Below are 15,948 nucleotides of genomic sequence, written 5' to 3'. Positions count from 1 at the left end.
GCCTCAAATAAAACGTGTGTGTGTGTCTGTGTGTGTTTGTTCTTAAACATCAACGATTAGACATAGGTTTAGAAGACAAAACCACCGAAACCACACTGAGTTTGCTGTTTTTGTACACATGCATTTCCTCGCCGGCCATCAATATGTGTGTTTGTGTGAGTGCGCGCGCGTGTGTGTGTTTATGTGCATATGTTTGTTTGTTTGTGTGTGTGTGTGTCTAAATGTCATTGGCCTGTGGAGAATACAGGAGAGTCTGTATAGAATATCAGGGGGAGGTGGGAGGGTCAAGTGTCCGTTGCAGAAAACCCTTTTACAGACAGACTTTATGACTCTCTAAAACAAGCACCCCCAGAGGAGAGGTGGAGGGAGGGGAGAGAGATGGAGGGAGGGAATGGGGAGAGAGAGAATAAGAGAGAGAGACAGAGAGGTGGAGGGAGAAGGGGAGAGAGAGATGGAGGGAGGGAGGGGGAGAGTAATGGGGGGAGTGAGGACAGAGAGATTAGAGAGAAAAAGAGAACGATGGAGGGAGTGGGGAGAGAGAGGGGTGAGTAAGAGAGAGAGCCAGAGAGAATCAGACCCCTGAGTGACTCAGCAAAGACAGAGAGACATGGAATGGGGTGAGGAGGAGGAGGGGAAGGAAAAGTCTGAAAGTGGCTGAGTAGGAGGAGAGGGAGGCCCGGGAGGGATAGAAGAATAAAGACTTCTGGGAAACCAAGTTCGGTACAATGAAAAGACAAGGAGGAGGAGATGAAGAAGAAAGAGGCATGAAGCATCGAGGGAGATTGAGAGAGGCGAGCACAACAGAGAAGATGAAGAGGGACACATTAATTAACACTGACACTTACTCACTAATGAAGCAGGCAATGAGATGGACACACCTCATGTTGTAAGTCACATCCCACACACACACACACACACACACAAATGTCATAAACCACGACAGAAATTAAAACTGACTGGTCATATTACAATCAGAATCATTTAAGTCTGTGTGTGTGTGTGCGTGTGTTTGTTGGTACCGGTCTTATTTCTAAACTCAAGGACAAAAGAAGAACAGAGTCAGGTGCAATTTAACCCTTGTGTTATCTTCGGGTCATTCTGACCCATCAGTCATTGTGACCCACCGTCGTATTGCGACAAATTTACCTCATACAAAAACAAAGTGAAGCATTTTCTTTTAACTGTCGGGCTGCCTCAGACCCCCCACATTGGAATGGTTAAAAGAAAATTATTTTTATTTGTTTTTGTATTGGGTAAAATTGGGTAAACACAACGATGGTTCGTTATGAACCTTTGGGTCATGTGACCCGAAGGCAGCACGAGGGTTAAACACAGATCTCCTCTCTCACGCTCCTCTTGGAATCCAAAAACCGAAGGAAAGAAAAGTTGCCGTTCATCTTGACTTCAAACGTTTCAATGATTTTTCAAAAGGCCATATATGACAAGCATAATGCAATATTCCACATTCACAGCACAGTGTCACATTTGAGCACATTGAAAAGATGTGTCGCCACTGTGTGTGTGTGTGTGTGTGTGTGTGAGAGAGAGAGAGATTGTGTGTAGAGCCCTGGCTCCAGGCATTAATATGGGTCAGTGGCTCTATTAGAGCGAGTCGCGACATTGACTGGCATTCTCTGGCCTTATTCTATTGTCTCTCTCTCCCTCTCTCACACACACATTTTGCTGCACACAAGTAGCCTGAAGGAACATCTAGTGCATATACTCAGGTTTAGGTAGGTTTACACACTAGGGTCACATGCTGTAGGGTCACATTTTAGGGTTACAATAGGGTCACACTTTGGGTCACATTGTAGGGGTCACATTGTAGGGTCCCACTGTAGGGGTCCCACTGTAGGGGTCACATTTTAGGGGACACACCCTAGAAACAGGCACAGGTGGACCAAAGCACATTATTATTCTGGCTCTCCTGACCATGACCAAGACCTTGGTGAGCACTTGGACTGGGCCCTGGGCTGAGGTGGCTGGACTCTTCTCCTGGCAGTAGGATAGGATGAAAGGCAAAGACTCATTTATCCCCTTGCCGTGTGTGTGTGTGTGTGTGTATGTTCCACTGCTCCTATGTGTGTGTGTGTCCACATTGCGTGGGATGAACAATGTCTTTTTTAATTGTTTATTCTAGTGCATTGTGGTATGTGTACTATTAGTGACACCTGTTTGAACACACGGTCGTGAAGGGCATCTGCTAGGATGTTCACGGTTTATATTTAAAATCACTCAAGCACGTAAATTCAGCAACCCGTCGTTGCGAACTTTGACAACAACTTGAACCGTCGGCCGTCTAGCAACCGTTGCCGCAACTGGACAATCTCAGTTTATCAGAACTGTCGCGTGGGTACATTTGTGGGCGGCAATCAGAAGTGTTTTTGTATTAGTTTTATTACTTGTGATAAGCACAGTTTGTAAATAAAAGTGTCCATAAACATTGAAAGGAAGTGTGTAAACACAGGCCATAGCGGTTGCGTTGATGATTTATGTTGATAAAATGGTGCACACACACAGAGACACACACAGAGAGACACACACACTAATGACAGTGGGCAAAGAGCTGTGCTGTCATCTACAACTTTGGGACACGCACATGCACGCATACACACACGCGCACACACACATACATAAACACCCCACCCCCACCCTTTCCAACATGACAATGCAGATTAGATAACGCAGTTGTACTGCAGTCACACACGCAGTGTTGTTGTTGATGAAAGGTCCTCGTTTGGTCTTATCACACCCACAGGTACCGACACACATCTGATCTTCTGTCCTTATCCAAACTCTCCACACATTCGGAGACCCCCACCCCACTTATACTGTACACACAGGGACACACACAGACCCCCCCCCCACCCCTTCTCCACCCCACAACCCCCCCTTCCCCACCACACAGAAACACACACATAGGACGGACACTCTAAACTCCATATTAATTTAGTAACACTGGATTTTCTATCGTGTCAATAAAGCTTTTTTGAATTTGAATTTAAGTGTGAGGGAGATTGGAAACGAAAAGAAGAGAGGGAGAGGGTGAGAAAGAAAGGAAGAGCGAGAGAGAGCGAGAGAGAGAGAGCAAGAGAGAGAGAGAGAGAGAGAGAGAGAGAGAGAGAGAGAGAGAGGTAGGCCTATTTAAGAGGTCTGGCCCTAGGCCCAGAAGAAAATCCATACCCTGGCTGTTATCAGTCTCATAATTGGTTTTCCCCACTACTCCTCCTCATCCCTTCATTCCTCTTTCCATTCCCTGCCTCTCACTACACACACACACACACACACGGATAGACAGACAACCAGAACACCACAATAACTAGGGTCCCTCAATGCGTAATGTATGTGTGTTTATCCGTGCATGTTATTACAAATATGTAATCAATGAAAACGTGTGTGTGTGTGTGTGTGTGTGTGTCAGGGACAACAGTGTGTAGGACCATGTACCTCTACAACAGGGGTCACTAATTGGCGGACCGCGGTCCGGGTCCGGACCCAGGCGGTTCCCTATCCGGACCCGGACCTATAACCGATATATTATTATGGAATTAATTCATTTTGACGGAACGTTTCCATTTTAACCGGCACATCTTTTTGTTCCAACTAAATGTGGTTTCTATCTTACTTGTCCAATACAAAGATCCAATCAGGATCTTTAATAACTGTAATCACCATGACAACTCACTCACTGAAAGTTGGTTGCAACCTCTGTGGGTCAGGTTGTGTGAGTCATTCGCAACAACGCAGGCTAATCGATTTGCTAACAGTACCTGTTTCTTCCTTAGCGAAAAACATGGCGTGCTCTAAACCCGGCGAAAATCCAAATCCAAAAATACCCAATTTCAGACAAGTATGCATTTGTGCTGCCGGTGGGGCGCACAAAACCGATGTGTTTAATGAGACGGTTGCCCTTGTCAATAGTGGTAGCTAATGTGAAACGTCACTATCATGGCCATGGGAACTAGGAGTGCTGTAGCACCCCCTGACAGCACGAGAATTTCCAATGATATGACTTGAAAATTCACCGCCGCGGACTGGCCATCAGGAGCACCGGGAGAAGAATAACAATGGAAAACCAGGCTAAGAAACGTAAGGGTGGGGCTGAAACATTAAGAGACAAAAAGACATCACCCTCACTAGACAAGGTTTTACCAATTGAAAAACGGCTATGTTAATTTTACATAAAGCTCAAAATACTATTTTGTGCTCAACTAAAGGCAAAAAAAAAAAGGTCTTGCGTGCTACGCGCGCTCGCATTAAGTATCCTAGCGTTCTCACGAACTAGCATCACATCAAACAGAATGTGCATGACCTATTTTTACTCCCAGTCCATCCCTACCGCCCCGCAACATTAACAACCCCCCCCCCCCCCCCCCCCCCCCCCAGCAGCACCCCCCTGATAAAATATCCTATGTCCCTGCGGCTATGGTCACTATGACACAAAGCATGGACACTTTGAACAAAATTACCCCCAGAACTCTGAAAAAAAAACAAAAAACATAATTGTTCCGGACCCTGGACTGAATGGAAATTTGGTTAGTGGACCTTTTGGGTTTCTAATTGAGTACCACTGCTCTACAACGTCTATATTGTTTTCTGATGATCACTACATCAGCCTCAGAGGCACACACACAAACACATTAGTAGCATACAGCATAAAATGACTAATCTCCCTGATGACCTGTCACAGTAGCACAGGACAAAGAGACCAGTTTCATGCACTTTGGATTGAGAGAGGGGGAGAGGTCGGGGGAACGGAGAGAGGGAGGGAAAGGAGGGTGGAGGGCTTCCATAGCTCACACATATTGGTCGCAGACCAAACAAAGAGACAGACTCAGACAGAAGGACACAGACAAAGAGGCAGACAGACGTACAAAGGACAGATCACACTAAGCAGCCTTCAAGGGGAGCTAGATAGCCGGCCAGGAAGACTGCTTGACAGACTGCCGGACAAGTGCTAAGCCAGGTGAACAGACAGACACACAAAGATAGAATGACAGACAGACTGAGACCGACAGTCAGACAGACAGAGATAGAAAGCCAGCCAGCCAGACGTGAAGGGGAGAAGAGGAATTAAAGGGTGGACTCCCAGCTGCTCTATTCTGGTGTGAAGGCTTCAGGCACGCTTAGTCAGCATACCTCCTCTACCCTCAATGTATCCTGAGAGAGAGAGAAGGAGAGGGAGGAAGAGGAATGATGGGAGCTAGTTACAGACAAGGAAAAGGGAAGAAGGGGGGGGGTTGTCTACGTAGTGAGAGGAGAGACGTAGAGGAACATGGGAAGGTGGGGGGGTGAATGAGAGAATTAAAAGGGCTAAATATAGGAAATGGAAATAGAGATTTGGAAAGGAGAAGAGAGAGGGAGAAAAAGAGAGAGAGAGGAAGTGAGAAACAGAGAGAGAGGAGTAACAGAGAGGAATTCCCCACTCTCCCCCCCGGGGTGAGCAGGTGTGAGATATCCAGGCTTGTCAGAGCCTTCGGCAGTGATACACTACACCTTCACCACTCCACCCCTCCATCCCTCCCTCTCTCTTCCCCTCTTCCTCTCTGTAAACTTATCACTGTCTGTCAGAAAGCTCAGGTGTCATTCCCCCAGACACCCTTTTCATCCCTCCATTCTTTCTCTGCTTATTTTCCGGATCTTTCTTTTTTTAATCCGTGAAACTCATGTTGAAGCATGAGACAGTGGTAGGTATTCAGCAAAGTTGAGATAAATATATACAAAACATCATATTTCGATAGGAAGTTCTATTCATGCTTGCCAAAGTAAGGTTTCGAATTTCAGTTTCGGAGTCCTGGATAAGAGAAGCAACGAGCACTGCTGTATTATACATCGAATGATTCATATTCTGTTTCTCATTGCAGTCAAGAGGACGATGAATATTTGATACCCTTTTTAAAAGGGCTCATTTTTCATGTATTCCACCTTGAGAAGCGCAAGCCCCAGAGAAGGGGGTTCATGTTGTTGAGCGAGGGAGAGAGGGAGGAAGAGAGGGTGTGTTTGAGGACATGCTAATCGTCAGTGAGGCACTGTACTGCATCTTGAGTATATACATTTTAGTCGAACAGTTTAGCCATTTCTTTTCTTTATTCTATTCCGAGTGTGTGACTCGAATATTTTGGAGGGCAATTTGTTGGCGTCAAGCTCAGTCTCTTGGGACATATGGCCCATTAGGGCCATCGCTCAGCCTAATTCATTTCCTGGTTTCTCTGCTCACGTTCCGACTGCAAACGAGAAACGGGCGGGTAGGGAATCAATTACCGTGGGAATGAAGTGAGCGTCATCAGGGGGACGGAGGAGACTAATCCATCTCTCTTCGTCGCTCCCACAACATCACGATACTCACACACACCCATTCAGTGTATCATTCACACACAGCAAAATGTACTTTTCAAGCAAGTAATCTCAGAAAGACAAGTGTAAACAGTGAATGTCAGACCTGTGCACACACATATCCACGCTTATGTAAGTGTCCCCACACACTCACAATGTGTTATCACTCTTTTTGTCACCAAGGACGGAAGGTTCCAGTCGAGATCTCAGGGTTTTTTGTCCTGACACTGTTCATCAAAATGATGGTACCGTTCTCAGAGAAAGTCTCTTCTTATACCTTCTCTCTACCTGTCTCTCTCTCTCTCTCTCTCTCTCTCTCTCTCTCTCTCTCTCACACACACACACACACACACACACACACACACGCACGCACACACACACACACACACTTCCCAAGTCACTCTAACCTCTTGTCCAGTCTCTTTTGTCAGAATGGGAGCTGTCTGGAGACTGCAAATGTCACAGACGACAAAAAAAATTGAAAAACCTGCTTCTCAGCAATGTCACGACTGCAGGGCCAGAGACTGCTTATCGCTGCCACCAAACACACACACACACTCACTCACCCATGATACAGAGAACCTGAGAGCCTCGGAAAGGCAATCGCGTGCACAAACACACACACACACACACCCTCTCATCAATACTGTGCTTCACATACCAGTACTGATATCCATGCTGCAATGCTTCCTTCAATAGATTTATGTCCTTACAGCTGTCCTGACCAGCTCCGAAGAACTGGAGGATTAACATCCGTTGTAACATTCTGTGGCTGAAATTAAAATAGTAACACTCACCAGTTGTTCAAATAGTGTAAAGCAAGAGTTTGACTAAATGGTTCTATTAAGCCCTGTCTTGTCTTGCCCTGTTTCAAGCTCTCTACACCATAGAGGGAATCTTCAAAGACTAGTTTCATTAAGTTGCCTTCATCTATCATGGTATACAAAAACATTTTGGATGGGTTGGAATGTGTGTGTGTGCCTCCAACACTACTTCTGTTATGTAGGGGTCACAGCCCCTTAGATTACCATGACAGCCTAGACCTCACACTTATCTCTAGGGCTGCATCCCAATACTGCTCAACAGAATCCTTAACTTCCCTCCAACCTCCTCTCCTTATACCTTGATGACATAATACAAAAAACAAATTTAACTACCAGCTTAAGAACTGGCTATTCAATTTAAAAAAATTCTATGTTGTGTCTATTTAAAAATAACTATGCGTTGTGTCTATTTGACATAGACACTACGCATAATTACTTCTATTCTACTCATACCAAAATGAAGAATACTTTCCATGCTTAAGTGATAGCCTAAATGCTAGATTGATTTCAGAAAATTCCTAACATTGAGTCAGCAGCGATGTATCTGTCAACATAATATAAACTAGAGAGGGTACAATTTCTGGGGAAATTGTAGGGTGTGCTTGCTTGCGTCGGTTGCACAGGGGTCCGTTTTTGAATGTCATTTTTACAACTGATTTATGTATATTTTATATGAAAATGCATACTTATTATTTATAAAGATTAAATAGAATTAAAGGCATTTTTTTTTGCTGCTCATTTACAACTGAAAATACGAGTGAAGTGTAGAATGAAATAGATGTCTTCTCATTTCCCCTGCAAGAGGCAGCCTCATCGTTGAATCAAAACGAATACATTTGGCAGACCGGTGTTAAAATGGACCTAATCTCTATGACTTAAACGTCATTTTAAGTTTTTCCCTTCTTGTGATATTTTCAGGCATGTAGCCTACTCATTGCATTCATTCATTAATAAAGAACCCCCTTTGAAGATTATTCTACGACGTTACCCGGCAGTAGAAGATGGAATCGCGATTCACAGTCTGAAAATATGCCCCCCAAAACGTAAATAAGCTTGACATTTATTTAGTGGAAAATCGCTCATTCATAAAAAGCTCACTGGTAGCGATCATTGTCAGTAACAACGCAAAATGCGATATAGCCCTGTGTGGAGAAGCTGCCCCGGTAAATTGTACTACTACGGTACAGTACTAGTAGACTACTGCTGTGTTCGTCTTGGTAGCGATTGCGTTGGTTGAATTGGATTTGACATTCCGTTGTACGGTTTAGGCTGAAATTAATTATTTTCATGAACAGATTGGCAACGTTTAGGCTGTGGCAATGAAGTTCAGGTTAGTAGTTAGATAGACTTTTGATTAAGTAAGGGGAGTGCCGAACATGTTCTGTCGCCGTTTGACTTCCTACAGCTGTGTAGATGTTTTTGTAGTGTCTCGCGTAGGCTACAGCATTGCAGTGAGCAACACTGGTTTGAAACCACAGGTAATGATAATTTCACCCACAAATCGTTTACTTGTAATGTAATGTCATAATAAATCCTACAACGAAAATGTATTTGTGAGGAATGTTTATTTTAAAGATTGAAAACAGATGCATCATAGACCACTGTAGTATGTGTTGCCCGGGCAACAGAGGCTAATGTCATGATGCTAATGCTTCAGTGAAATAGTAGACTACAGTTTCCAAAAGTAGATGTGGGCCTACTTCCTTAATAATATCAGCTAATATTGTACATTACATTTCATAATTGTGTTTCACATCACAAAGTAAAATGAGTAAATAGTTATCACCCTGGCCTCTTTGCTTGTGGCGTTCCTGCAGCTGCCTTGCAGTAAAGCTATAGTTAGCCTAGCTATCCCCCAAGTTAACAGATGTGAAACGAATGTTCTGCTACAGGTAGTCACGCGTGTTTTCGTGACGTAGTGACGTTAGTAACGTCAGTGACTGTGGCTAGCAAATTAGCCACCGTTAGCTTCACTTTTCACCACAAAAACGCAATTTCTACTTAAACCATGCAACGGAACGTACATAAAAATACAACCAACGCAATCGCTACCAAGACGAACCTTTTGACACCGCCGTTGTGTATGTAGTCCAAATATTGACTGATCCTTAGGGGGGCGAAAATAAATAAATAAATATATATGTGAGAGAACAAAGGTTGTGCTCTCGCCGAAGGCTTGAGCACACCCAATAACTATCATGTGTAAGACATAACTATCATGTGTAAGACCCTGTGTGTGTGTATTATAGAGTCTTATATATGAGACAGACACCACAGTAGAAATAGAAGTGAGAAACGGAGAGACAGGAGAGGGGAGAGAGAGGAGAGAACACATACTGAGCAAGAGGATGAACCAAAGATGGAAGAGTCAATGATGAAGAGTGACAGAGAGAGACTGGATAGCTGTCTCGGTGTGTGTGTGTATGTGTATGTGTGAGACAGAGAGAGAGAGAGAGAGAGAGAGAGAGAGAGAGAGAGAGAGAGAGAGAGAGAGAGAGAGAGAGAGAGAGAGAGAATACAGCAGCAGAATAGACATACCAATCAGAATCTGGACTAAAATATTTGATAGCATAATAGCACCAATAGCGCTATATGGAAGTGAGGTATGGGGTCCACTCAGTCAGCATGACTACACTAGATGGGACAAGCATCCAATAGAGGCCCTGCATGCTGAATTCTGTAGAATTATATTGAACATACAAAGGAAAACACCCACCAATGCATGCAGAGCAGAATTAGGCCGATATCCATTAATTATAAACATCAAGAAAAGAACACAAAAATTCTGGATGCATCTCAAATCAAGTCCCCAAGATACACTGCAATTTGAAGCACTGCAAACCCAAGAACTGAACCCCCCAAAAGAGTCCTTTCAGTCAGCTGGTCATGAGACTAACTAATCAACTAACACCTAACATTTTCAAAAAAACCTGGTTACCAAAAGAATCCAGAGTATGTGGTTACTGTACGACAGGTGAGGTTTTTAGTCATTTAGCAGCCGCTCTTATCCAGAGCGACTTACAGTAAGTACAGGGACATTCCCCCCGAGGAAAGTCGGGAGAAGTGCCTTGCCCAAGGCACGGCACGTCATTTGTCACGGCCAGGAATCTAACCAGCAACCTTCAGATTACTAGCCCGATTCCATAACCGCTCAGCCACCTGATTCCCCGAGGTAGAGACAGACATGGACTACACTGCCAACAATACATAAATACCAGACAGCATTTCTTTAATAAATTTGAAACCCTTATACCATCGTTCACCACACTGTCCGATGATGAAAAGATGAAATCACTCTTAGGGGAGGGACACACAGCCCCCCTATCTGGACGATTTCTTAAAGAGTGCCATGAAATTAGGGAAATCCTGAGTGTAGTCTGACCAGCCTTGAAGTGTTGCCTTCTGTTTGTAATATGTTTTGTCCATTTCACTGTAGCTATTCACTTTTGTTGTTTTTGTTTTGATTCTGTTCTGATTTTGGGTTTTTGTTGTCACTGTGTCTTGCAAAGTGTTGTTTTCTGTTCTTGAAGCTTTGTTGTTGCCACATGTTCCAGACAATACTGGCTGTTGTTCTTTGTGTTGTTGATGTATGGTTGTCTGTTGTTGTGCCTCTTGCTTTGGCAATACGGTTGTAATAACTGTCATGCTAATAAAGCTGAATTGAATTGAGAGAGAGAGAGAGAGACAGGTAGAGAGAAGGTATAAGAAGAGACTTTCTCTGCGAACGGTACCATCATTTTGAAGAAAAGAGAGAGAGAGTGAAAAGCAGAGTGAGAGAGCAAGAAGGAAGGAAGGAAGGAAGGAAGGAAGGAAGGAAGCAAGGAAAGTTACCAGTTATAAAGAGGTTGCATGGTCCATAACTCACACATGCAGTTTATGTTGCTCGTTCTTTATTAACAAACTCTGCAATACTGCTGCCCTTCTTGATGGGAGCTCCTTAAAAGTTAGATTAATTGTGTTTAAACAAAAGAAATGAAGTAAGCGACAGATAAGAAGAGATAGGGAGAAAGAGACAGACAGTCCGAAAGTAAGATACTGAATGATGCCGATTGAGACAGCTTGTACTCTGTGTGTGTGTGTGTGTGCGCGCAAGTGTGTGTGTGCTGACTTGGCTTCATCTGTTGGTCTCAGTCTCTTGGCAGGGTGCAGCAGCAGAGCTTGGCCCTGGCCCTAATGGAGATGTAAGCAGGCTCTGAGAGTTCGATTGCAACACACACACACCTTCCTCAACTACTGATTAGCCTCAGTCCCAGACATGATTTGATGCCAACACACACACACACAAAGCCATTCTCCTATAATGACTTCTTCTCTCCCAACACTCGCAACTCTCCACGTATACCAACAACCAACAGACATTCTCTCAACATCTCTCTCAGTCTCTCTCTCTCTCACACTCACACACACACACACACACACACACACACACAGCCTCTGACAGGAGCCATACTCCGGGTTTTCCATTCCAGAAAGAGAAGTAAAGAAAACTTTTGGTCAGTGTCCATGGCAACTTACTCTGTGAACCTAACCTACTCGCTAGCAGGTTTTCCATGACAAACTCTGTTTCTACCTATCCCCTCCCACTTTCTGGTGAAGTAGGACAACATTTTTGGTCACCTGTTGCCATGGTGGATCCTAGTATCGGAGCTCCATTGATGTTGGCTTTCAATAGTTCTCATGCCCGCGCTTAACTCAGAGTGGACATACTCCGAGTTGATTTAACAAATTCAAATCAGCTTTTCTGAAACCGAAAAGGCGGAGTTTCCCATTTTAGAGTAGATCAACTCAGAGTTCAGGGTTAGGCTCACAGTTTGTTCAACCCGCTACCTGGAATACCCCCCAGTACTGCAAAACTTTGAATCTGTTTTGATGGCATCTCCCAAATGTTTACTGGAAAGTTGTTGGTCTTAAGTCACAGTTTGCGAGTGTGTGTGTCTTTCATTCCCAAACTTAATGTGACTTACATTCCCCACAGTTAACCCCTGACCCAGTCAACATCTAAAGACTACTTCTTTACCTCCGCCCATCTGCTCTGCTCTGCTCCTCCCACTTCTCCTTCTCCTACACATCCAGATTATACAATCCCTCTGACTCTCTCTCTCTTTTCACACACACCAACTAGTTGTTGAGTCATTCACACAGACACACTGCACAGCCACACATTAGCTAAGGTATTTTGCCTTCACAATGATGGGTTTATCACACACACACCCCCCAGCCAGACTCAAGCGGTTTTGAGGATCACCATGTACTATACTAAGGTAAAAAAAAAAAAGAAGTCACCTCAGAGAATAGAACGACAATGTGTTGAGGTCATAAGAAGACTTTCCCATAAATAAATAAAAACATTTTGCATCTCCAACATACATAACTCCCCTTACGACATGGCAAAGCATGAAAAGCTGTGTGAAAATACAGAACTGTAAACACACACTTGCTGCACACGTACACACACAGCTACATGCTGTGAGTACAAGGTTGTTTGGTTACAGGCTCCAAAACAAGCAGCAGAACACATCAGAAAATAAACACTAAGGAGACTGTCTCTTACTCCACGTGCCAATTTAAACAGCCGACGATCGCGTGTGTGTGTGTGTCCCTCTACCTTCTATCATGTCAGCCCTGTTTGTTTGAGAAGGCCTACGACATATGTATTATCAGCCACACTCACTCTTCAAAGGGGGATTTCCGTGTGTGTGTGTATATACAGTATGTGTGTGTGTGTGTGTTTTGAAGACCCCTTTGATGACACTTGATAAGTGGGGGAGAGAACCACTATAATCAGCTATTGGGATATCTCTGCAAACTCATCTGCCTGGTGTTCAGTCTCCTTTTCATTCTTCACTCATACATAAGCCTCAACACCATCATGATCACCGTCATCATCATTGTCATCATACATAACTCACCAAACCACTTCCTTCCCTCATCTTGGGGGTATTCCAGAAAGCAGGTTCAACAAACTGTGAACCTAACCCTGAACTCTGAGTTGATTTACCCTAAAATGGGAAACGCTGACTTTTCGGTTTTCCAGAAAAGCTGATTTGAATTTGTTAAATAAACTCGGACTACGTCCACTCTGAGTTAAGCGCGGGCATGAGAACTATTGAAAGCCAACATTAATGGAGCTCCGATACTAGGATCCACCATGGCACCCGGCGACAAAAAACAATGTCCTACTTCACCACACTTCAGATATACATTTACATTTATATTTAGTCATTTAGCAGACGCTTCCAGAGCGAATTACAGTAAGTACAGGGACATTCCCCCAAGGCAAGTAGGGTGAAGTGCCTTGCCCAAGGACACAACGTCAGTTGGCATGACCGGGAATCGAACTGGCAACCTTCGGATTACTAGTCCGACTCCCTCACCGCTCTGCCACCTGACTCCCCCTGACTATAGGTTTTATTACGTGTTTATGGTCAATCTGAGCACATATTCCAGAAAAAAAGCAACACGGCTGTACAGAGGCGTTGTTAGACATAAAACTCTACTGGGGCACAGGCCCCTATTCATATCCCTTTTTTTTCTTTCAAGCTTGCTGCGCACTAGGCTATAGAAACTCCCCTTGCTTAACCCACTACACAACAGTTCAATGACTCCCGACGTATAACTAAGCAAATTCAATTGTGTTCGAAATCGGTCGGCTGAACCAGGAAAGGACACCCCATGTCTGCCAACTCTATCAGGCTCAGAAAGTGAGAGAGGATAGGTAAAAATGCAGAGTTTGTTATGGAAAACCTGCAAGCAAGCAGGTTAGATTCACAGAGACAGTAACCATGGACACTGACCAAAAGTTTGCGTGACCACCGGTATCACAACGACTGTCCTCAAACTCAATATGTGACCATTTTGCCATTGTTCCTGCAAGTCACCATAGGGTTAACTGTAAGCTAACATAATAGCATTGTAAATCTGTCTTCATCATCATCAGTGTTATGGGATGGAAGCCAGAGACTGAGGATGCACAGACCATCCTCTAAATGGAGTATCTATAGCTAGTTCATAGGAAATATGACCCATTAAACTGCATGAGATCATCTACTATTGATTTTACACTTGTGTGTGCGTGTGTGTGTGTGTGTGTCTGCATGCCCTGTTCACCATCAACAAACCACAGCGGCTTTGCACCTCAGGACAATCGTGTCTGCATCCCCTTTGTTTTTGAGTGTGTGTTTATGCGTGTGTATGTGTGTGTAAGTGTGTGTGTGTACGTTTGTGTGTGTACGTGGATGTGTTTCAGTTGGGTGTTGAGCAGCCCAACTACTGAAAAGGGCCTCACGGCTTTGGAATGCTATGAAACGCTTGAAGGCTTTAAGATGGGAAAATATGCAGTCCATTTGGAGGGAATATTCCCATAACATCAGCCTGCTCACTCAAATGCTCTTTGACCTCCTTGTTGACACAGTCTCCATAAATGTGGTGAGTCGCCACTGGTGGCTACATCATTCAGACATTGAGCTATGTCTGGACAATTAGCTACTGGTGCCTCATCATTCGAGCATTCAGCATTCAGCTAGTCTGCCATGCCTTAAATTATCTGCCACACAAACACACACCTACTTTAAATAGTGATAGGCCTGTATTCACAAGACCTTGACCAGACCAGCTGGACTGTCATTGGCCCACCCACTGTTTTACAGACATCACTATATGGACCAATAAACGTGACCCAATAAAGGCTTGACAAGAAAAGTGCTGCCTTTCCCTGAAGAAAGACACCCACCTCCAAAAAGCAACACTTATAATAGTCTATTGAAGAACCACAGTCAACAGTTTGAATGGTCAAATATGCGTGCTCTGCCACAGATGACACACACACAGGAAATCAGGCATAACATACTCATGCTCTGAACTTAACCTAGCCTTCACGAGACATCACCTCCGTTTCCTTTTTAACGGGACACGGTTCAACCTGCCTCGGGCTAAGTCTCACCCTGCTGCGGAGCACAATAGCCTAACCTGCGGCCGGAGGCGGCGCATCCACTCTACACCCTAGACTTTGATCCAACTAATTATCTGCAGTCCGTTCTTACCCTGGAAGAAATAATGATGGGAAAAGTCGAACCCGCGTCGCAATGTGTAAGTCTTGCAGGAAATTGCCCTTTTGTAAGCTAACTGTATTCAACACAGCGTACAATTACCTGAATAATAATGCTGAGTTGCAGAGTTTTCTCGCTTATGTAACTTCGTATAAGAGCATGTCCAATGAAGCCTCAGTTCATCCTGTTCGATTTAGATAGGCCACTTTATACGCCTATAAAGACATTGGCAGGTTTCCAACATGGTTCACATCAACCAAAACTTCTCTCGGCTTGAGAGAATGCCACCACGCCCGTCATAATCATGTCACAGTGAAAGTAGGCTACACAACAATTTGACAGCTGTCAAGATTTCAACATACATGCTATGGACTGCCAGACAGTAACTGGCCTCCGAGGGAAATACTGGGCTCGGAGGAAATTACTGACCAGCCAAGGTTGTGCACTGCAGCCATAATTGCCTCTGACATTGTTACATTTCAAGTTGTCATAAAGTGGCATTTCTCTACATACATACTATACAGCCACTGTTAACACACCAAGAGCAATAGACGTGTTGACGTCGCTTACCTTAGTAGGTTGGGCAAAGGTATGGAACCAGAGGCTGTCCCCAGTATTCCCTTTCTCCCACTTAATAATTTCCCCACCAGAACGACATTCCCCGTCCGAGCGGCATCGAGTAGTTCTTGTTCCTTCCCCATCCTGACCGAAGTTTAAATCACGGAATTATAATCCACACTGTTCAT

The 15,948-nt window shown here is 44.2% G+C and overlaps 1 protein-coding gene across 2 annotated transcripts in view; it reads right to left on the bottom strand.

The window, feature by feature from the left end:
- The window catches only part of anks1b (ankyrin repeat and sterile alpha motif domain containing 1B), a 222,899-nt gene extending 206,951 nt beyond the window's left edge, over positions 1-15,948 (bottom strand). For both annotated transcript variants that reach the window (XM_067254093.1, XM_067254092.1), the window contains exon 1: positions 15,773-15,948. In XM_067254093.1, coding sequence (XP_067110194.1) covers positions 15,773-15,903 — 131 coding nt within the window. In that variant the 5' untranslated portion in view covers positions 15,904-15,948. The remainder of the gene's footprint in view (positions 1-15,772) is intronic.

The sequence above is a fragment of the Osmerus mordax genome, chromosome 17 (genome assembly GCF_038355195.1).
Source record: "Osmerus mordax isolate fOsmMor3 chromosome 17, fOsmMor3.pri, whole genome shotgun sequence".
Lineage (NCBI taxonomy): Eukaryota > Metazoa > Chordata > Actinopteri > Osmeriformes > Osmeridae > Osmerus > Osmerus mordax.
Note: the sequence above shows the minus strand (reverse complement) of the source record. Positions and strands in the feature narration are given on the sequence as shown.